Source organism: Talpa occidentalis, unplaced genomic scaffold, assembly GCF_014898055.3.
Source record: "Talpa occidentalis isolate TD23 unplaced genomic scaffold, MPIMG_talOcc4v2.1 talOcc4.16, whole genome shotgun sequence".
Classification (NCBI taxonomy): domain Eukaryota; kingdom Metazoa; phylum Chordata; class Mammalia; order Eulipotyphla; family Talpidae; genus Talpa; species Talpa occidentalis.
The window spans coordinates 70,573,820-70,596,146 of record NW_023601653.1 but is presented as its reverse complement, the minus strand read 5'-3'; the positions used below and the strand labels follow the sequence as shown (position 1 = coordinate 70,596,146).

At 45.6% G+C, this 22,327-nt stretch overlaps 1 protein-coding gene across 1 annotated transcript in view; it reads right to left on the bottom strand.

The window, feature by feature from the left end:
• Nucleotides 1-16,959: 16,959 nt before the first annotated feature.
• LOC119247803 (anoctamin-2) overlaps nucleotides 16,960-22,327 on the bottom strand; it is a 236,822-nt gene continuing 231,454 nt past the window's right edge. The window contains exons 23-24 of the mRNA XM_054696498.1: nucleotides 19,711-19,816; nucleotides 16,960-17,904 (exon numbers count right to left, since the gene is read on the bottom strand). Coding sequence (XP_054552473.1) covers nucleotides 17,632-17,904; nucleotides 19,711-19,816 — 379 coding nt within the window. The 3' untranslated portion in view covers nucleotides 16,960-17,631. The remainder of the gene's footprint in view (nucleotides 17,905-19,710; nucleotides 19,817-22,327) is intronic.

The window sequence follows — 22,327 nt, the reverse complement described above, 5'->3', positions numbered from 1 at the left end:
ATCCCTTACATCCCTTATTTCCCATCTCCTTGGGGTCTGCTCCTAGATTCATGTACAATGCAATGCCTTTTGGGGGTATGATCAAGTGGTTTTGGGAAAATGAATAATGCAAATAGCATCTTAAACTGTGAACCTGTTGCAGTTCTAAACTTACACCCAATCAAAGATGGTCTAATAGAAAAAAGGCAGAAATAATGAACTGGCAGGTAAGGAAAGATTCTAGAATCTCTTTTAGCCACAGGCCAGGCTCGCCTATGCATGTGGAAGATGAACATGTGATCTCTAATAATTCAAAGGAAACATTTTTCTGGCTCCTCAGAGTCCACAGACTCTGGTTACAGTGCTCCTGGTTAGCGAGAGTCCAACCCAGAGACTCTGGCTCCAACTTTTGAGTGGTAGAGAAGGCCCACTCTTCATGGAAAACCCTAAGCAGGAAGTCACATTAGTCCATGAATGGTTATCGACTATGTAGCCACACCCCGGATTTATGCAGATCATTTCTTTCTTCTGCCAGATGTCTTCTTCTCCAACCATTCTGTGTTTTAGTATCAGGTTTCAGACCACATGTAATACATTTCTGAACCACCAGCACCTGGATGGAACTCTGTAAACAGTGACTGCTTCATGCTCTTTCTCAGATATTACTTTTCTTGAATTTTACAAAGGACCAAGCCCTGGTTGATGTGGTAGTCATTGTCTACCTGCACCTCCCTCTCTATTCCCTGCAGTCACCAGCCCTAAGTCACTTACCTGAACCTGGACAAGTGTATCCTCCCTCTTTTTTTTAAATCTATAGAAAACCTGGTCATCCTCTTTGGCTCAGTTGAAATGGCATCTCAACAGCCAATCCTTCCCTGTCTACCTAGAAAATTTTGTTACCAAATTTGTCACTTGGTGTTTCTCCTCGAGAATGTTTTCTTCTCAACTGCATCGAATTGTCGATCTAAATTCCAATACCTTTTGTCTTTGGGTGCCTCTTAACATTTGATTCAGAGCAAGGCAAAGATAAGATGCTCAGTGCAGACTTGTCAAGCAAAATAAGAGTCTAACACTCACAGAAAGATAGCCCCTGGACCAACAATCTCCTACACCCCCTGCATCAGCGTGTAGCTCAATAGAAATCAAACTCTTCTGACACATTCAGGCAGCACAGATGAGAAGATTAGAGGGTTGTTTCATCTCCACCCCATACCTCATATCTCTACCTTGTCATCATATGTGAAATTCACAAGTGAACATCTGAGCAAAAATTTGGAAAAGGGAAATATATGACCCCTATTGCATGAGCTCAGTTGAAGAGTGTGTGTGTGTGTGTGTGTGTGTGTGTGTGTGTGTGTGTGTGTGTTGGAGTAAAGAGAGAGGCCTGAGATACATTCCACACCCAGTCTTCTGAGTGTCAGAAGGAATCAGCTGACCCCAGGAGCAGGGGTTTCTGTGGCTGGGGAGGAGGTAGAGAGATACACCAGACTTGAATACTCACTTCAGGGATCTTCTTATCGAGGCAACAAGAGCCCTCTACTGGGAGAGATCACTGGTCCGGGCAATCTAGGCCAATCTCTCACTTACTACAATGAGTTAAGTCTGTACCCCACCTTTAGAGCAGACATGGTAGCTCTGTCCTACCATCCAGAGAGACATAGAAGGGCAACCTCCATGCTCCAGTGATCATGGTTGCCAACAAAGAGCTTTATACTAAGCATATTGTAATATGTATATTCTAAATAACTATCGAAAAATATTACAATCAGTTCTCCTAAAACTATAGCATCGTGAGGCCACAGATATGAATGCTGTCAGAGGCCTGTAAAGACTGTCTAGAACCACATTCTCATTTTCCAGAGGAGGCATGCTTCATTCCAGAAGGCCATCGTGCATCCCACCCAGGGAGCATAGAGTTTTGTGAAAAGGCCTTTAGGAATCAAGTTTATATGAGGAGCCTCAGGCTACCACCTTGGAGGAATGGCAAATCTTGGGGACCACATAGGAACTTCCTGGGCAGGGGGGAAGGTTGAACTTCTCTAGTGACCAGGCTTAGCTAATATAATAACTCACATCCTTGATTACTGGTAGTGGCCCAACAGTAGGCATGTCACCAATCACATTTCCCATGTTTCCTTTTACATCGAGGGACTGTATGACTAAGTCCTGCATAATAAAGTATAAATAGAAGTTATGGGGTAGGATTTCCAGAAAGCTCCGAAGAAAAGGGGCTGTCTTTTAGTACCTCTCCTTATTCCCCTTACTCCTTCTTTTCCCCAGAGCATAGGAATGGTTGGAGTGGAAGCTGCCTTGCAACTCTGAGGTGGCCTTGAGAAGAGGCCTGCACAGTTCTCTCTATCCTGTGGGAAGAATCTTTCATTTGCTTTACCTTCCCACCATGCTTCTCTCCACTGCAGTGAGAAGTACCACCCCCCCCCCCCCCCCACACACACACACATAACTTTGCAGGCATTCAGAATCCTAAAATTTTCTGATTAAGTGGCCCAAAGTCCATTCCCAAGATGGTGTTTTCTATCTGGGATGTCCTCCCAAGGGGCCACCAGTGTGTCTCCCTAAATCTCAGGATGCTCCTCTAAAAGATGGTCAGGGGAAGGCTTCTGTGAGGAAACAATATTTGAACAGAGACCCAAATAGAGTGAGAGAACAGGACTCAGGTAGAGGAATCTCAAGTGCAGAGGCCTAAGATGAGCACACATGGGTACATTTCAGGAAACTGGGAAGCTGGCCCTGAAACAGGTATCCCAGCACCCGATATCCCGATTCCGACCAGAGCCAGCCCTGCCAGGACCTACTCCTGGTGGCTATGAAATGCCATCTTCTAAAACAATTTAGAATTGGATACATTCTGAAGTTAGATTGACATAATTAGTCCTTTGTCCCTCTTTCATGTAGTCTGAACTATTCAGTTGCTATACCCAGTCAAGACTCCAATGACAGAGTCTTGTGGTATCAGAAGGCCAGTCTGGACTATGTTCCAGTCACTATTCTCTCCTTCCTGGAACATGGCTTCCTTTCACCTCACACTAATTTATTCCAAGTGCTGGCTTCATTTGCCCATTTGGTCTTTGGCATACCAGTCTTGGGTGAGTTTGATATGGTTCCTGGCCTGGTGGCAGAGGGATGAGTGAGGTGATCTCCAGAGGAATCCACAAGCCATGGAATTATCAGTGTGTCTCTGTTATATTGTCACCACCAACCAGGCCAGAGTTTGGCACAGTATAGCGTTTTGGAGTCCTTCCTCAGCAGGAGGGAAAGAGGGGATGGAAATGATGTAAGTGCAGGAAGGAAAAATAGCATGAGCACTGTCCTTTCTCTCCTGGAAAAGATTTACTGAATGGAGAAGATAGCAGGTGTTCATTAAAATGGGTGTCTTGGTATTTAAATCCATTATAGAGTGTTGAGAAAACGCATTGCCTTGAATGCTGATGTGTCTGAGCCACTCAGTTGCCCTTGGAAAGGACCCCAGTTGGCTCAGAGTAGATTCACTAGAAGCTTACAAAGGCCAAGGCCATCCAGGGCTTTGAGGATGTGATGAGGGACCAGCTGTGAGTCATACATTTCCCAGGGATCAGATTAGAAATGATAATGGCCTCTTCCTTCAGGAAGAGACTAGGATTTGTGGACGTGGGGAGGGAAGAAGGGGGGCATGAGGAACTGGGGACACACAAAATTTTGTCCCTGCTACAGTCTTCTCAGGAAATCTGGAAGGCCCCACATTTCTTCTAAGATTTCCAGAGAAGACACTTGACAGTCACTCAACATTTGCCCATCTTGGATCTCATTTGTGTTCTGGAATCGAGGCAAAGGTAGGCAGCCACCCCACTTGTTTCCTTGAGAATGAACTCAGGCAAATTCCTCAGGGTATGTTTGTTTTGGCCGTGACTGCGGTGACTTAAGAGCCTGAGGGGGAGACAAGGCAACATCCACTCGATGCTCTGAGAGAATTTCAGTGATGCTAAGCTACTGAAGTTGCATTTCTGGGTGGGGTGGGATGGGATGGAGCAAGAAAGAACTGATGAGACTTCCAGGATCAGGCTTCCAGGAACTGGTAGTTTTATGCACAAATATTTAAATTTTATCCTTGGTCCTGCCTGGACACTGACCATTTCCAGGGTCCTGAGGTGCCTGCTGTGGCAATCATCACCCCTTGATTTACTTCCAGGATCTTAGAGAGGGCTGGGGGCACCATGGGAGGAGCTCTAGTGACCTGGGAGTATACTGGGGGGCTTGGGAAAGAACACCAGCTATTTATAATCTGCACAAAGTTAGTCCCTTGCTGGCATGTCAGGGACTTGCCAGCTGAGTCGCCAGCACATAGCTGTGGAGAATGAGGCTTGGGGCGGAGAGGTCATGGCCAGTCATTGTTGCTTTCCAAGGAAAGCTCACTATGGACTCAACCCCCAACCCCACAGTTCTTCTTACCTTCCTCCTTCCTTTGTGCCAACCCACCTCTATAGGTTCTAGGGACTGTGCTCAGCTGACTCCTAAATATAACAGAAACGTGCACATTTCCTGAGAGAAGTCCAGCCCCCGGGGGAGCCCCTTCTCAGAGTGAACGCCCTACCTGCTGCCTGACGGGGCACAAGCAGAGTGGAAGGCTAGTCTGCATGTGCAGCCTTGGTGGGAACCAAAGGTCAGGTGTGAGCCCCTGGGTTTCCTGGCAGCAAACCAGAAATGAGCATTCCAGATGTAGCAAAAGTGCAGGGAAGGAACACAGGCATACTTGAGATGCCGACAGATGGGTTTGGCCAAAGTCGAGAGTTTATATAATTAATTAATGGGGGGAAATGCTGGTGGGGGTGGGGGTGGGATTAATGGCAGACTGGCATCATGGAAGCCTTTGAGACAGAAATTCCATTCATTTCTTGCTCATGAACGGATTTGCTAGGTGTCTTGAGCAAAGTGGAGTATATCTTAGAGTCCCGGGTAGTGTTATGAGTTGTAGGAATGACAATAACTGCAATGTACCTGTGGTTATGACATAGGTACAGACCCACCCCTGCAGTCTCCCCACACCCCTGCTACTCCAAGATCCACCATTTGCACACAGTTCCTCTTGAGGCATGCAGGAAGTCGATGCATCCATGTTTATGGAGGGAGGTAGTAGAACTCTTAAGTCTGAGCAAAGTGGCAGGACCACAGCAGACAGGGAGTAGCCCCTCATCGTAAGAAGCATCAGGAAAGGATGTCTGGAGACAAGGGACAAGGCTGGTGTGAGGTTGTGGGAGGAGCCCTGGGCATGAGACCTGAGGGGATGGGGAAGATCTTGGTAGAGCAGAGATGCAGGCCAGGAGAGAGGTCAGGCCATGTCTGAGTACCCTATGAAAGCTTGGGCAGTGTGGAAGACTAGTGAGTGGGAGCCACAGCTGACCTGGAGCTGAGCTCCTGCTCAAATAATGGAGATAATATATTCAAGTTTCCAGTAGATTCTTAGTGCAACAATGAAGCTTCTGTTGCTTTAAGAATTTAGTGAATTGATCATCTTCTGTTGTCCATTACCTGACATTGTTTCTGCGAGCTCTCTATCTTGTATATTGTAACAGCTACTTCAAATCACTTTTGCAGGTGGGTGATATAAAAATAGACAAAAATATCTTCCATTTTAAAAAATATCTTCTTTTTAAAGAGACAGGATTTTATCTGATCCTTTGCTTTCTTCTGAGGGAATTTCAGGGGCAGAGAAATGTCTGCAGGATGTCTGTTCCATATTAAGTCCTCACCTGAGTTGGCACGTTTAATTGCACATCTAGTCTTTATTTCTAGCCTTACAGGGAACAGATTCGACAATGCAGAACTTCACCAGTGGATGGAAGACTCTTTGTCAGAGAACCTATTCTTGGTTGTCAGCTATCTGAAGGTCTCTGGCATTTTCTGACTTAGCAATCCTGGAATATAATTCCCTCCATGTGGCATCCCTGGCAGGGGGCGTATACTGGAGTCACCATCATGTTGGCTACATGTGCTGTGATGAAGAAATCATCCAAAGATCAGTGGAAACGTCAGTTTTCTTCTGAGGGAATTTCAGTCTTGATGAAGCACTTCAATCCAGAAGTCTACCCTGCTCCCACAATAAACTCTTTTTTCTTTGGTAGATATTTATAAGGAACCACTCAAGAAAACAACAAAAACCATGAAAAATTAGTTTAGATTAATGCATTTTCTGAAAACCATGGCCTAACAGCTGAAACTTTTACATAGGCATCACTTGATATGTTTTTAATGGAGTTGGTGCAATGTTTTTAAAAAACCACTACATACTTGTTTGACGTCAAAGCAAAGCATTTGGCTTAAAAGCCAATGCATGTTAACAAAAGTAGGGGGGAAAGACAGTAATTCTTTAGTGAATCCTGGGCAGTAATACTGCATTTGAGGTCTTCCTCAATAGTTTACTCATTTGGAAATCCAGCCTAAAATGGAGTTTAATAAATGTGCTGAAGTCAAGAATACTAACCAGGCAGCGCAGGGTACTCCACAGAGACTGTTTCCACATACACAGCCAGCCCATTTCATGGCATCTGCACCATCATGTTTGAATGACCCCACCTGAACATTGTTGTGACTGTGTTGGCTTCAGCAATCACAACCAATGGAGCACATACTGGACATACACTTCTTTTAACCATTGATGATAATGTTCGTCTTCTTAGAAATGTGTGATTATATCCCTGACATGGATCTCATGCCCTGTGGTTTGCCAAGGACAATCTTGAGAAGGAGGCTGGACAGGTGTCATGTCCATGGTCCAGATGGAGAAATTAGTTGAGAAGTTCTGGAGCTTGTGCCACTCAAGAGTGGGCAGTAGGATACCAGTATAGCTCCAAGATGGAATATATTTTCCATTAGAGTCTGCTTCCTTGGTGCCATGAGATTGTCCTACCAAGGCATTACCCAGAGACAGTTGAGAAATGTGCCTCTCCCTATTTCCAATGAGCTGCTAAGAGAACAGGTCTGGGGTGAGGCTAACTCCAGCTTTGCCTCTTACTTACTGTAAGAGCTTCTCTGATACCCAAATTTTTCATCTGTATTGCCTTCCTTCACCCCCACATACCAGCTCTGCCTAGTCAGACTGAAGGCTCTGGGTTCAGTGAAGGCTGATGTAAACCAAGGATTGCCAGGAGCAGAAGGGGAAATGAATCTTTTGCAACTTGAAAAAGACAAACTCTCAAACTCATCTTGGTCTGTAGGGAAGAGTGGACTGATTATTCTCAATACTCTGAGACCCCCAACTCATACTCCAAAATTGGGCTTCATGAGGGTGGATTGAGGGACAGGAAATACTACCCTGGCCTCAGGGGAGAGTGTCCCTGTGTGGGGAGGTAGTTCAGGTTGAGGAAACTGGTTTCATGCAAAGATCTCGAGAAAGGCTGAATTTAGTTCTTACGAGGTGAAGCTGAAAGCACTTGGAATCAGCCCTTCTGTACAACAAGAGGGTGATAATCTTGGAGCCCAAGTGTGGGACATGGCTTTGTTTTGATACCAGAAATCTGTTCAGCAAAGTCATTGATGTTGAATGACAAATGACTCCAATAGCACCCGTGGCACTAGCCAGAAAGGACTGAACACTCTTCCTGTTATTGCTTCTGGGAATGGGGGGAGGGGTCTGATAGCCCCCTTTAGATGCAATAAGTCCAGGGAAACTGGGAGAAATCAAAGGCAGGGGGCCTCAAGGAGGAGATCTCGATGGCCTTTGGGTCCAACCCAATTAAAAATTATTAGTGATTCATAGGATTCATAGTATTAAAAATTATCCAAGTGATTCATAGAAAAGAGGACTTGCCATCCAAGATGGAGGTATGGCGAGTATGGGTTTAGTGGGGAATAAGAACATTTCTTGAACAAGGTGATGGACAGTTCTTAGTGTGAAAGCAGCTCCTGTCCCTGACATTGCCCCCATGGGCCTCCAGCAAAACACCCAGCACCAGTGGGCATCTGAGGAGGTGCTGTGACAGCAAAGTAACATATAGTCTGATGCCTGCACCCCAGTGTCAGCACCCTCGAGTTGGGGTGAATTGACTATGTCAGTGAGGATGTCAGTGAGGATGTGGAGAAAAAGGAACTCTCCTCCACTGCTGGTGGGAGTGCAAACTGGCCCAACCACTATGGAAAGCTGTGTGGAGATCCCTCAACCTGCTAAAGATGGAGCTTCCACATGATCCAGCAATTCCACTCCTAGGTATTTACCCAAAGGACACAGAAACATTAATTCAAAAGGGTGCCTGCACCCCTATGTTTATAGCAGCACTGTTTACAATAGTTAAGCTATGGAAACAATCCAAATGCCCAAAAATAGATGACTGGATCAAGAAGATGTGGCACATATACACAATGGAATATTATTCAGCAATCAAAAAGATAAATTCGTGCAATTTGCAGCAACATGGATGGAGCTGGAAGGGATCATGCTCAGTGAAATAAGCCGGAAAGAAAAAGAAAAATACCAGATGGTCTCACTCATAGCAGAAATTTAGAAAACCTAAATAAAGGACCAGGAAAAGGACTCATTATAATAAAGTAAAAATCAAAATCAGCAAGCAACTATAAACCAGAGACACATTATGGGGGGGGGCAGGGGGAGGAGGGAGTAGGATCAAAACAAGGGGGTGTGGGAATTGTATGAGGACTAAAACCAAGATGAGAATGCATACATTGTGCAAAAATGAAAAATGATGTATAAAATTAAATAATAAATTAAGAAAATAAAAATTTAAAAAAGAAAGTGATTAACATATCTAAAGCAAAAGGGGAAATGTGAAATTATATTTTTGTCTCTAGTGTTCTCTAATCACTGTAATACTGTCCTCTAATTTGATATTTCTTGCATTTTTAACAAAAATTTTGTTTTTACATTGTGACAGTTCATTTTAATTGTTTTCTCTATAAGACAAAATTTAAATAAACCTCTAAAGAGTTTGCTTAAAAAAAAATAGACATGTCCCATTAAAAAAATTCTCATTTTAAAATATGAAAAATGAATCCACAACAGTTCGTTTTGTCCAAGTTTGTATAGCCAGTAAATGAAGTTGAAATTTAATCTTTGAAAAAAATAATAAATACAACAGGGCTAAAATTGAGAGATGGATTACTGTGAAGCTCAAGCTTTAAGTCACCTTCCAAGGATACCCAGAAATACATGGCTATTTGGACAGTGGAGCTGAACTAACTTTCAAAATGTATGGAACAGTTTTTTAAATATTAGTGCTTATATATGAAAGAAACTTGATAGCTTTCCAAAATTTGACATCCTCTTAAAATTCATCTGAAATTACCAATAATGAGTCATTAAGTTGAAACATTCTAAGTTTCAATTTTCTATCAGAAATTTTAAAAATGTTGATCAAACTTGCTAGAGGAAAGATCAAACTACCTTTATTCTCTCCTTATTGAACACATGGTTATGAAAGGCAATCATATAGATATTTACTATATGATATAGTTGGTTCATTAATTTAAAATGAAGTTATTATGGATTTTGCAATGCTTAGGTGTTAGCCTGAAATTTTTTTTATACTACTCATCTTTGTATCTAATTTTATTTTATAATTTTGGGTACTTTCTTAAAAGAGCTTTCGTGAAATTGTAGAAAATTCTGGCCCCCAAAATTAAGAGTCTGCTCCTGTTACTAACTCTACCTACTTTTGATATATTGATATTAAAAAGCACTCAACATCTGTGGCCCTTGACATAGACAGGGGTTTCAGAGAGGATTCTAGAAGGACAGGGATGCCACAGAGGAGAAAGATAAAGGAAAAGAGGTCTTCCTTATGGCAATAAATGGAGGCCAGAAAGGAAAACTCAAAAGTAACTGATGGAGAACAATGAAGTCAAGAGTTGACAGTTGAGAAAACAAATTTTGAGATTGATAAGGAAGACAATGGGACATGTTTGCAGAGGGCAGGTAGAGGGGATACGCCAGGAAAAGGGTTGAAGAGGCCTATTTTAAGGGCCTCATCTGTTTTTCAACTAGCAGCTTGACTCAGCCCCAGCAGATGTGGTTCCTGATGGAAGCTGACACATACTCTCTGTAGAATTAGATGCAGGCCAACCAGAATCCAACGTGCTGGTAGAAAACCAGGAGCAGGTTATGATGTGGGATCCCTGTCAAAAGACTGCCTTTCCCTCAGGGCCTGTGGCTACAATTCCCTAATTGAGGAAGACGTCTTATCTTGGAAGCCTCCGTCCTCAGCATCTTACTCTGTTAGGCTGACAGGAAGTGAGAGAAAGGTGTAGCAATAAAACATGGAGGTTCCTGAACTCATATGTAGAGCTGTCTTTTTGAATTCCCATCTGGTACTCCTCTGCAGATAAAGCTGCATAGAAGGTCAAAAGAGTAAATGGCATCTGAGTGAGTGTCGGTGAGAATGTGGCTGGACTGTTCTGAAGGATATGGCTCTGAGGTCCTGCCACTCACGACTGGAGGAGGAACCTGGAGGAAGAGGAGCAGGAGCAGGAGGCTAGCCAGAGGTAGAAACAGCACTGCATTCTGAGGAAATGTTTTTGATTTCCAGGTGTGGCTAACCTCTGAAGTGTGTTTCTGCTCTCTAGCGCCTTCTGTAGTGGCTGAGCAGAGCAGATGCTGCAGTGGGTCGGGGCTATGCCTACCAGGGCAGAATTGGATTAGGATGTCTGAGACACAGATGCCCAGTGCCTGCAGTGTGAACAAAAAGTAGAATGGTAATATGGAAGATGGGACTGAATCATCAATCCAACCTCCTAGCAAGGAATAAACCTTGGAAAAGAAATCCTGTAGGTGAGGCACAGGCCATCGTGGCACAGAAGTGCAGAACAGTAGGGCTGGAGTGACTTAGGAGAACAGGGGCAAGTCCTCAACTCTCTTCCAGATTATCCATGAAGGAGTCATATAAATAAGAGCTTAGAAACTGTTTAAGTAATAGATTGGAGGTTATAGATGGAATGCTTGGTGGGGGGAGCAGGATGCAGAGAAAGGAATAACATGGTATTCTGGGAGATGTTGCTGAAGTGTAGAGGGTTAGGACGAGGAAATGCAATGTTGAGAAAGAAGATGGTGGGCATGAAGATAAACTGGAAAACCAATCTACGACTTCAGTGTTTTCGTAAAGTAACCAAAACACTTGGAAAGGACACACTGGCATCCATCCCTGTGCTGGCAGAACACTTTCCAGAGCTGAAAAAGAAGTGAATGTGCAGACTAAATGTAATCCTCCCATTTCAGGCACATTAAGTAAAAGAAACACATAGCAAGACACATTCCAGTGAAATTTTTGAATTAGCAGAATAAATTTCAAGATTCTATTAGCGCTGAGGCAGGGAGGAAAAGGAGAAACACAAAGGGCTAACAATCAAGCTGATTCTAGAACTCTGTCCTTTGAAACCCTGAAGTAGCATGGATTCATTGCCACAGTCATGAGGTTTTGAAAGGAAAAATGGAGAAGAGAGCACAATAAATCCAGCCAAGTCATCAATCTAACATAAAAGCAAATGCTTTGTGTCTTAGTTAGGTTCTCTGGAAAGCCAACTCTGAGATCCAGGCCTCTATACTTGCATGCAGGAGGTTAGCTGGGAACTGTGCTCTGTGTTTTAGAATAGCATGGTAGGGGCAGGTAGTGTGAATAAAGCGAAATTGAGCAGAAGGCGGGTAGAACTGTGATAAGTTGCAAAGGAGACTTCACTCACTCAATAAGCTCTGGAGCTGAGGGAATGCTTTAGAGTTACCCCAAATTGAAGCAAAGTGGGTCTTACCTTATCCCCCTGCAGTAACAAGTTTCCAGATGCCAGCTGCCCCAGAACAGACTTGTGACCTGGACCCAGGCAGCTCCCTTCCCTATAAGGCAGTTTCTGTGAGGAATTCAGCATGACCATGAGCAGCTGGGGAATAAGCACCTAAGTCTTTAGGGGGCTTGTTAAACCACCTATTTGACCAACTACAGAATGACTATAACAATATAAGGCCAAAATTTCCAAGTCAAAATCTAAGTGCCCTTCAACAGATGAATAAAGAAATTCTGGAGTATACACTCGATGAATACTATACACCTATAAAAAAGATGAACTCATGGCTTTTGGGACAAAATGGACAGGCCTCAAAGTGATTAAGTGAAATAAGTCAGAAAGTAAAAGGTAGATATTGGGGCCTCCCTGGTGGTGCAAGGGATTAAGCACCACACTATGAAGCTATCCACAGCCTCTGCAAAACAAGTTCAATCCCTAGCCAGGCAGGGAGCTACCCACATGGCGCAGCAGACCTCTCCTGTCTGGCCCACTGCTCCCCTCAGCAGTGTATTTCAGTCAGTCTGCCTGTTCTACTCCCCACTCTGTCTCTGGTGAATCCACTCACCCCTCATCTCTGGCCTGTACCCCAGCTCTTGTATGCATAAATAAATAAATCTTATAAAAAAAAGATAGATATTGGACGGGTCACTCATCTGTGGAAGATAACCAAAAAACACATATAGGCAAAATACAGCAGGAATAAATCTTAGTCTTAAAGATTTTAATGGTTTCAAGAAAGGTGGGGAGGGGAGAGGATATGGGCAGGGAAGCAGAAGGGGTGGCACAGGTGGTTTGCTGGAGGGTGAGCAGAACATGTGCATTTATGGAAGAGCAAAAATGTAACCCCAAATAAAAAATAAAACAGAAAAAGACAGGAAAGCCTTTCTAATCCATTTTAACCTGACTTGTTTGGTTATATATTTCAAGCAACCACAGGGCAAAGTTGGTCCCAGCATTTCCCCTTCTTACTCTTGCTCTGGCTCCTGGAAATGCTTTCCAGAACCCACTGGAATCTGTTACTGCAAATGGTGGCCACTTAGAAGAGCAACTGGTATATCTGATCTCACTTTTTAAAAACAATGGCTAATCTATTTACAAGGCTAGAGTAGTACATGGGGAGGATTAGCAGGCCAAAAGATTCTCTCACAGAATCTTTTGCTTTTTTAAAAGCAAAGTTAGATACAGCAAAATGATGGTCATTTTATTGCAAAGGAATTTAGGGAAGATTTTCTGCATCTTTGAACTCCTTGCCAAAAAGAGCATAATCCCATTTTCCCAAATGGGATTAGAGTAGACAACACTGATCTGTAATGGCTGTGACCAGACAGAATAAACGGACGACATCTCACCTTATATTTCACATTTTTTTTACAAAGAGAAAATAAAGAAAACCACCATCAGGATTACTTACTTAAATTGACCATCAAGTTGATTCAATATCTTCTCGTTCTTAACAAGGAAAGACTGATGACTGCAATGGAACAGTCACCAAACTCTTCTTCATACTAACCTCTACTGAGGGCTCATGGATGTTTCTCGATTAAATTGAGTATCTGCAGAATGAGCTCAACTGTGCATGAAAATCAGAAAGCAGAAAGAAAATTGATTGCCAATTATCTCTTGGTGGTGAGCACTTGGGTGATTTAAACTATTTAATTTACATTTTCTTTTTTAGCATTCTCTCAATCTTCAATGAGTATGACTTTTGAAATGAAATAAAACAGATGCTATTGCAAATTAATGTAAATGACTGCAAATATACCATAGGAGCACAAATTAAAAAAAAAATAAACCAAAAGATTAACTATAATTATTTCTGGGGAAGGTGAGTAGGAAGTGATTTTTTTTCCTATAATGTTTCAGATTTTTGCTCACGTTTTTTCATTTTTTATGATGACAATTTTAAACATATTATTTCCTTAAAAATTTCAGAGAAGGAAATTTTATTGTTAGCTTTCTTTTAAGTTAGGATTGCACCTATCGTCACTCTACCCACCTTAACAAGCACTTTGGAAAGTTCTTACTGAACCTAAGTCCCTGTTGCTGCTGCATGAGGTGGCAGGCCCAGAACTCATGCCAATAACATGATGATTTGGGTCTGGGGGTGGGATCAAATCATAACATACCTAATTCACTTGCAGTGGGAGAGAGAGCAAATGCTGGGTCCTTTCAGGGTGGAAATCTGTATGTGGTCTGTTGCGCCAGCAAGCACAGGCAGGTTCACTATTGGTTCTGGCAGATGGATAAAGAAGAGTTCAAGCCTTTGATGGGCTTTTCAGGCTCAGAGAACCAGGCACACACCAATCAGGGAGGCTGGCATGCAAGGAGGCAGACACAGACCCGGAGGCAGGCAGGCAACTGAGCTTCCCAGGCCACAACGAAGCTTTACACTCCTTCTCTGGGTGCTCTCTGGTGTTCTCTCTGCCTGTCATTTATGGTTTGGCCTCTTCTGCAGTCATGCTGCCCATCTTCTATCTGTTGCTGCCTGTAAGGGGCAGGATGGACACAGTGCAGGTTCTCTATGATTCTAGGCAGACAGGTTAAGGAGAAGTTCTGGAGACTTCAGTGGCTTTTCTGGCTTTTATTGGGATTTACCAGATACACAGCAGGCAGGGATGCAAGCCTCCCAGCCCCCAGCAAGTCTTCACTCTATCCGGGCTCTCCAGCGTTCTCCGGTGGCCTCTGCTTCTCTGCTCTTCTTGTGGTTCTCCTCTTCCGTTCGTGCTTCTCTGCTTCTGCTTCTGCTGGCATCCCCTTGACGCCACCCTTATTAGCCCAGTCTTAGCTCAGGTGTATCCACTTATGCATGCCCACACCCTACTCCAGGTGCCCGCCATCAGGCATGCACTCAGGACCGCAGGGATCCATCACCAATCCTAATGGCGGGAGGGCAGAAAAGCCTGATACTTTTTTACCTTACCCTACACTGCTGCCACTTTTAGCCTAGAGGTGTGCACACTTACACATGCGCACGCATCCATTCTCCAGGTGTCCACAATTAGACATGTATGCCCCGCCCCACGTGCCTTCTGTATTAGCGCAACCAAGGTCGCAGGTGAGAGCCACAGAGGCTAGTGCCGTAAACATCATGATTAATTCATTTACCCTACAGAACTGATTAAACCTTCCCTCTTCATGCCATCTAGATGTTTCCAGGTGGCTTTGTCTAACCTGGCCCCTACATTGTAAGGCACAGTCCTGCACACTCAATCCATAGTGGTTAGCAGTGGAGTATGGCAGGATAAAAAGGGAAAAGGGCCTCCATAAATAGAAAATGGAACTCTTGACCCCTCCACCAACCCTTGTGGTCTTGCCTTATATTTCCTTTGTTCCAGAACACTATCACCCTCTGACATGCTGTATTCCTTGCTCTCAAGGTTCATTATCTATCTAACTCGCCCACAGCAGCATAAGGCCCACGGGGGCAGGGATCGTCCTGTTGTTAAGTACCCAATACCTAGCCTGAAACAAAGGCTTCAGTATGAATACCTTTTGAAAACGACAATTTATGGGATGGAAAGATCGGCGAGGGACATGGCATGAAACAGACAACAGTGTCCAGAGTGTAACCATAACTCTGTGTAAGAGGGAACACCCATATTAACTACAGATTTTTGGATTTTAGATTCTGGATCATCTATAATCTCTAGGATCACATTAAAATGTTTAATTTTAAAAAGAAAAGGTGGGGGGGTCCTGCACGGGTTGTGAGAACAGGAAGGCTCAGTCAGGGCAAAACAGGTGCCTTGAGGTGGTGGTGGGGGGGGTCCTGCACGGGTTGTGTGATCAGGAAGTTTCATTCAGGGCAAAACAGGTGCCTTGAGGGTAGAGGCAGCCCTGGCCTGTGCACCGTGACTACTCTACATTCCCACACTGGTAGGAACCTTTCAGGATAGCCTCCTGTTTATGGGCCTGGATTCTCCATGCCATTAATGCCTCTTTTTTTTTTTTTATTTTTTTTAATCTTTTTTTTTTAAGATTTATTTATTTATTATTTATACAAGCACTGGGTACAGTCAGTAGCGCGGGAGGATGAGAGAATTCACCAGAGCCAGGGCGGGGATCAGAGCAGGCAGAAGGACCGAAGTACACTGCTGAGGGAAGCAGCGGGCGGCAGGAGAGGTCTGCGCGCCATGCGGGACCCTCCTCCCATGGCCAGGCAGCAGCTGGGGATCGAACAGGCGCTGCAGAGGCTGCGGGCAGCTTCGCAACCCAGCGCTCAACCGCTGCGCCACCGGGGAGGCCCGCCATTAATGCCTCTTGAAGTGAAATTTTTCTTCTACTGACCACTTCACTCTCCCCAAATTAGCTGAAGTCTGTTGTAAGAAGACACAATGTTTTGAAACTACCATTGTATACATCTAGCCTCACACATCAAGGTGTGATGTAATTCAAGCTCATTAGGACTTTGTAGGATTATCTTTGCATGAATGACCTTGGACGTGATTGTCTGGAATTAAGTGCTTTATCTATGTCCTGATGGCCCATAAAAGACAGGCCACTTTCTAGAGCAAGAGCTGGTGGCTAATGCAATTGTACATGTGCCCAGGATGAAACAAGAAAGCATGGTGAAGCTGCTCTGATGACCAGTCATGTATGCACAGGCCCTTGCATTACGGGGTTTGTTGAAACATCAGAGCAACTCCTACACTTTCTCCTCTGGAGTTCGGCCCTCCTTGCTGCTCCCATTCAGACATGGAGTTGGACCTGACTCAGACTGATCTATGAAGAACTAGGACCAGCTGCAAGAAGGGGATTTTGAAGTATAGCAGGTGAGGTTCAGGTATGTGAAAAGCAAAGGTGAATGATATTTGGCCTTTGTTCCAACAATATTTGAAATTTTCCTCACCATGAAGCTCTTAGAAGGTAATACTGATGAATGATGTTAGCACTGCAAGAGGCAACCTTTAAACCATGCTGGGTTTGTCATTAGTTCATATACGAAAAGGCCCTCACCTGCTGTTTCCCTTGCCCTGCTTTGTTTCTTCATAGCTCATATGACTTTAAAATACTATACACTTAGTGGCTTATTGTCTGTCTCTCTGTGGAATACAAGATCCCTAAGAGGAGGACTTCGCCTCTCATACTCTGCTGTATCTGTCTCCAATTTGAGAACAATGCCTGGAACAAAGTAGGTGCTCATTAAAGATCAGTGAAAGAGAGAAAAAAAAGACAAAGACAAGGAGAGGAATTTTTATAAAGGATGTTTCCATTTATTTTGTTATTTTAAATCTGAACCTGCATGAAATGATGGTTAATTGCATTTAGCTCAAAGCACCCCTGTCACATGAACCGGAGACAAGCCAAGTTTGGACCTTTGCTACTCATCATCATCAGGTCCCAAGGCCCCAGCGATCAGTCCTCTGACTTAACTTGCATACACTGAGGCTACTACAGCCCCAGCTGCAAGTGACTCAGAGGGTTTTCTCAGGGGACTGGTGGAAAAGGGTGGTAAGCACTTACGAAGTGGTAGGACAGGGCCCTGAGCTTCAGTCCCAGCCTGCGGGCATGTGAAATGGGAGCGTGCTTGAGGGAACACAAGGAAGGCTCCTGGTATCCTGGAACCCTGGGGTAGAGAGACCTGATTCTTTCATTGACTCAAGTAGGGGCCAATCCTCCAAAAGGATGCAGCTTAGAAGGACCTAAAAGAAACTTAAGTTTGAAGTTTCTGAAAAGCAGCATCACCTCTTCCATCCTGCACTCACACTCACTCATTCTTTCTACATACACGCACGTACACGCAGCACACGCACGCACACACACACACCCTTTTCAGATCTTCTCAGGCCAGATCTCGGTAGAGGGACAGACAGCCTTGCAGAGGCACTGCACAGTATGCATGCTCCCGCTGCAGCTGCAGGCCCTCTGCAGGGGGCAGCTGGGTCAAACGTTGGTGTGCTGAGAACCAGCAGAGGCTGTGCTGCCCCGCTGGCTCCTGCCTGAGGGTGCTGGGCTGGCCACGTGGCTCCTCCTGCTCTCGTGTCCTCCTCCCTGGCTCCTCTGGGCCGGCTCATCCACCAGTTTGAGCTTCTCATGCTCCTCCTTCAGGAAGAAGTCCACCAACAGGCTCTTCTCTTTCTTGATCTGGTCGCTGATGTCCGTGGGGATATCTGGGATCATCCAGTCCACGAGGACACTCAGGAACATCACAAGGTTCTGCAGAAAATGAGGGAGAGGGATTTGGAGCAGATGCCTGGCCCAGCCTGGCACCACAATCCACCCGTGCCCTGTTGGAGTGAGCAGCCCCACAATGGTGATGCGTACAGAGCACGGAGACTGTGACCTCAGAAAGATTCTGGCCCCACTACTTACTAGCAGGTGATCTTAGCCAACAGCCTAACAGCTCCTGGGACTGTCAGACCCTGTTGCCCTTGCAGAAAGGGGAACAGTAACAGAGTCTACCACCTGCAGGAGTTGTGAGGATTAAATGAGTCAGTACCTCACACACAGATTGCTCCAGAGCCTACTTGGAAGATGCCCACTGACCTCTCCAGGGCTTTCACTGGGCCAGCTGTCCCTCTCTTCCTTCCAGCTGAAGCCCTGTCCTCTATTTGAGAGCTGGGTCTTTGGATTCTGCACTCACTTCTGACCGCAGCCAACCCTCCTTCTACTCACATTCACTTTCTCCCGCCCTCTATTCCATCCAGGCCTCTCTAAGCCACGCAGGCCTGTCTGGGGCTCCAAGCCTCGAGCTCTGCTGATGTCCTAAGCATCTGCACACACTGGTAACTGGCTTCCTTCTTTCAGGAGCTCATCCCTCCCCCAGAAACACAGGTAGGACCAAGCTACTTCTCGCAAGTTTTTCCCACGTCAGTGATGAGTAAATCACACAGTGAGGGCAGGGGCCGGTGGGTGCTGGTCAGCCCGCCCCACTACCCCTGTGCTCTTCCCCCCACACACGCTCCTCTATTTGTGGTGTTCCCTCTGCTCATGCAACTTCCTCTGGGACTGAGGAGACACTGACTGAGGCCAGAAAGAATTTATGAGAGCAGCGCTCTCTTCCAGGCTCCAAATCCTGTCCCGAATAGCAAATAGACCATGGCCCCTGGGGGCTCCTAGGGCCCAGGGGAAGAATTTGGGAACCAACCTAGGTGCAGAGGCCCCTGGGGGGGTGGTCTCAGGTGCCCTCAAGCAGCTTCATCATGACCTACTCTTCTTTACCCCAACCCCTCCTGGTGAGTGGAAGTGAAATGAGGAGACCCTGAGGGGGGGCACAGAGGACAGACAGCTGAGCTGCATTTCACATCTATCGCCCCATCTCTCCAGAGAAAGAATGGGTGTCTACTTGAGCTGAAAGCCTAGCTGAGGGCTTCTCCACTTCCTGGCTTGGGGTCTGGGGCCAGATACTTTAGAGCCCTCCAGGGATCTGCCTTCGGGGAATACAAAGGCCTGAGGGAGTCTTAGAAAGGCAGGCAGGACCCCCAGGCGGAACTGAGGCCCGGGTGCTTAGAGAATCTGGCTGCAATCGGAGCTGCAGCTATTGTGGGAGACAGGAATCACAGCTCCAGTTTGCTATTCATTCAGCAAGGCTGATGGCCCCAGGGCCCTTCCCAGCAGTTGTCTCAGGGGCTGGCTCCAGCCAACAAAGGAGGGAGTGAGAGCACTAGAAGAAAGGTGCATAACCCGAGCTCTTCCGGGGTGGGCCGCAGAGACCAGGTGGGGCCGTGTGTCTTCCCGCCTGCCTTTCTTGTCTTCAGTTTAAATAGGAATTTATCTCTACCCTGCCACTTACTCCACATCTGTCTTGTAACCTTACTCTGTGTTTTATTCTCTTTCTGCAAAGGCCAGCCATTAATGGGGCCCTCTGGATCGGGCCTCCTACCCCACCGGGAAAGAGAGCCCTGGCGACTGCCAGCCACACTGAGCGCCCCATGGAACTGTGAAAACCTCAACTGGTGTAGGCAAGAGACATGGCTCCTTAGCCTGCATTCGCCCTGACTATCCCTTACCTGAACAACTCACCTGGAAGATGATGACAAAAGCCAGACGGGCAGACAGAACGGACCAGTACTGCTTGGAAAACTCATATGGATTCGGAGCCCAGGGTGGTTCTCGGTAATCTTTAAACCTGCCCAAGGAGAAACATGCTGTTAGCATTGGGAGGAGCGGGGTGAGGAGGGTGCTCCCCTTCAGGGTCCAAGTAGCAGGCAAGCACTTGGCTCTCGGAATTGAAGGAAGAGGCAGAGGGGAGGAAACCATGATGCAACTGACAAAGGTCCATGGACTAAAAACCCAGGTTCTCCAAAGCCAAAGTCAGACTAGACATTTTTTTTTCCAACTCATTCTCTCCAACGTCCCCCAAAGTTTCCTCTGTTGTCTGGATTCTCCTTTCAGAGGAACCCAAGGCAGTGAGTCCATCTTTGCTCCCCGCAGCCTGTGGTTGCTGAGAAGGGAGGAGAGACCCCCCCAGGAACCCCATAGAGTTCTCTGCAGCCCCCAGGCTCAGTGAAGCACAGGCAATCTGGACTTAGTCCCCAGCTGGCTGCTCAGGACCCCAGCCTCGCTGAACTGCCACATTCCTGCCCCAGGGTGAATGATGACCAAACTGAAGGTGAACTGGTGTGGGGTGTCAGGCATAGGGGCGTTCATAGTCACGGTTGGTCAGTATCTGGAAGTCTTCTCATCCGATCTTGATAAATATCCTCAGTTGGACATTGGTTAGCCACATACCACGGGAGGAAACTGAGGTTCCGAGAGGTCCAGTTACTTGGCCGAAGACTCATGGCCAGCTAGAGGTGCAGTGAGGTAGGAACCCAGGCCTGGCTGAATTCAGCTCTCCTCCTGTGGTCACAGAGCACACCCAGCTGCAGTCTGGGTGGGGCATCCAGAAATGGGTGCTCTTTGTCCCTTGCCCTGCCTGAGTGAATCTGAAAATCGTGCTCAAGCAAGATGGCTTCCAATTGCCCCAGGAGAGATGAGGGAAGAAAAGAGAGAAGCAGGGAAGAAGCTCACACAAAAAAAGAAAAGACGCAACAACAGAGTCAGCTCCAGAGAGAGACAAACTGAGTGGTGGATGCTAAGCATTCGACAAGGGCTGGGCAAGTCGCCAGGGGCTGCCCCCCACCAGCTCCCCCTCTTCCAACAGCTGATTACAGCTGTTGCAGGCTTGGTTTGACATCCGGATGAAAAGCAAAGCTAGCTGCAACCCAGCTCAACGCCACGGGATTCATCCTATCCATCCGGGGCTGAGGACAGAAACACGGCCAGCTCCAGATTACGCTTGCTAATGGGCACGAGGGAGAGCGTGGCTAAACTAGCAAGGACATCATGGGATGGGAAAATCCTAGGCTCCCCACCCCCTGCTGCCCCCCAAAGGACCCCGGGGCAGAAGGGAATCAATCTGTCCTGCTCTTCTCAAGACCTCCCGAGGAGGGGTGCTACGCACACACCCACTCCTTACCACGGGGAAATCCTTCCCCAGGCCCGGCCCCAGCCCTCTTGCCACAATCAAAGACCATTTCTCTTGTTTTCTAGCTCCATCTATGAAAGAACAGCTGTTCACTGACCTCAGGACGAGAGCCACTGCTCACCCCTCTTTTTCCCATTCTGAAAAGAATCCATAAATAATCTAATTCTGATCCCATCTCTGCTACTAACTCACCGCTTTTGGAAAGCTTTTGGAAATGTCAATTTGCCCTCCCTGAGTGTCCAAAACATGTTTTGAATCTAACAGGCACATTCACCTAATCAAGGATCTGGGGAAAGATTAACCAGAGATATGTCCAGAAAACTCCACTTGAAAATACCTCTATGCTCGTAGGCTAAGGCTGGCTCTGTTAGGAACTACAGCGCAAAGCAGCCTCACGAGAGAACGGTACACAGTTATTCATCTGTTTACATTTCTCTTTCCAAAGCGAACTTTTACAAAACTGTATCCTACAGTAGTAAGAACTACTGTATACATACCTATATGGCCCTGAAATAAATTATATTGTGTATATCAATATTACAAGAACAATAGTGATCCTTACTGTGTATAATACACTGGTATTTTCCTATTCTGTCCTGTCCTGCCCTATCCCTTTCTATTCTGTAAAATGCTAATAATGATCCATTAAAGTGACTTCATGATCCACTCATGAATAATTTGAAAATTAATGATTCTAGTGAGTCTCTGCCATCTGTGACTGGTTGTGTATATTTAAATATAAGTTAGGGTTTCATAATTTTTTCCCTTATCTTCCACATCTCTGACATCCACTACCTCTTGACACTTTCTCCCTCCCTCTTCTCAACCTCAGAAGTCTCATTTTGTTTATGATCGTCCACTGGTTTGTTAAGTGTTTTGCTTTAAAGCACCAAATCATCCACTTCTAAATGTCCAATGTATATTTTTTTGTCATTCTGAGTTGCTTTGCTACACATTGGTCCCTTGAACTCCTTCCAATTTGATGTAAATGGCAACATTTTGTCTTTCCTTATGGCTGCGTAATATTCCATTTGGATATAATATTCTGTTTGGATATACCACATCTCCTTGGTCCAATTCTCTGTCAGTGGGCACTTGGATTGTTTCCATGTACTAGCTATTGAAACAGTGTTGCAATAAACACAAGTTTTCAAGTTTATGGTTTTATGT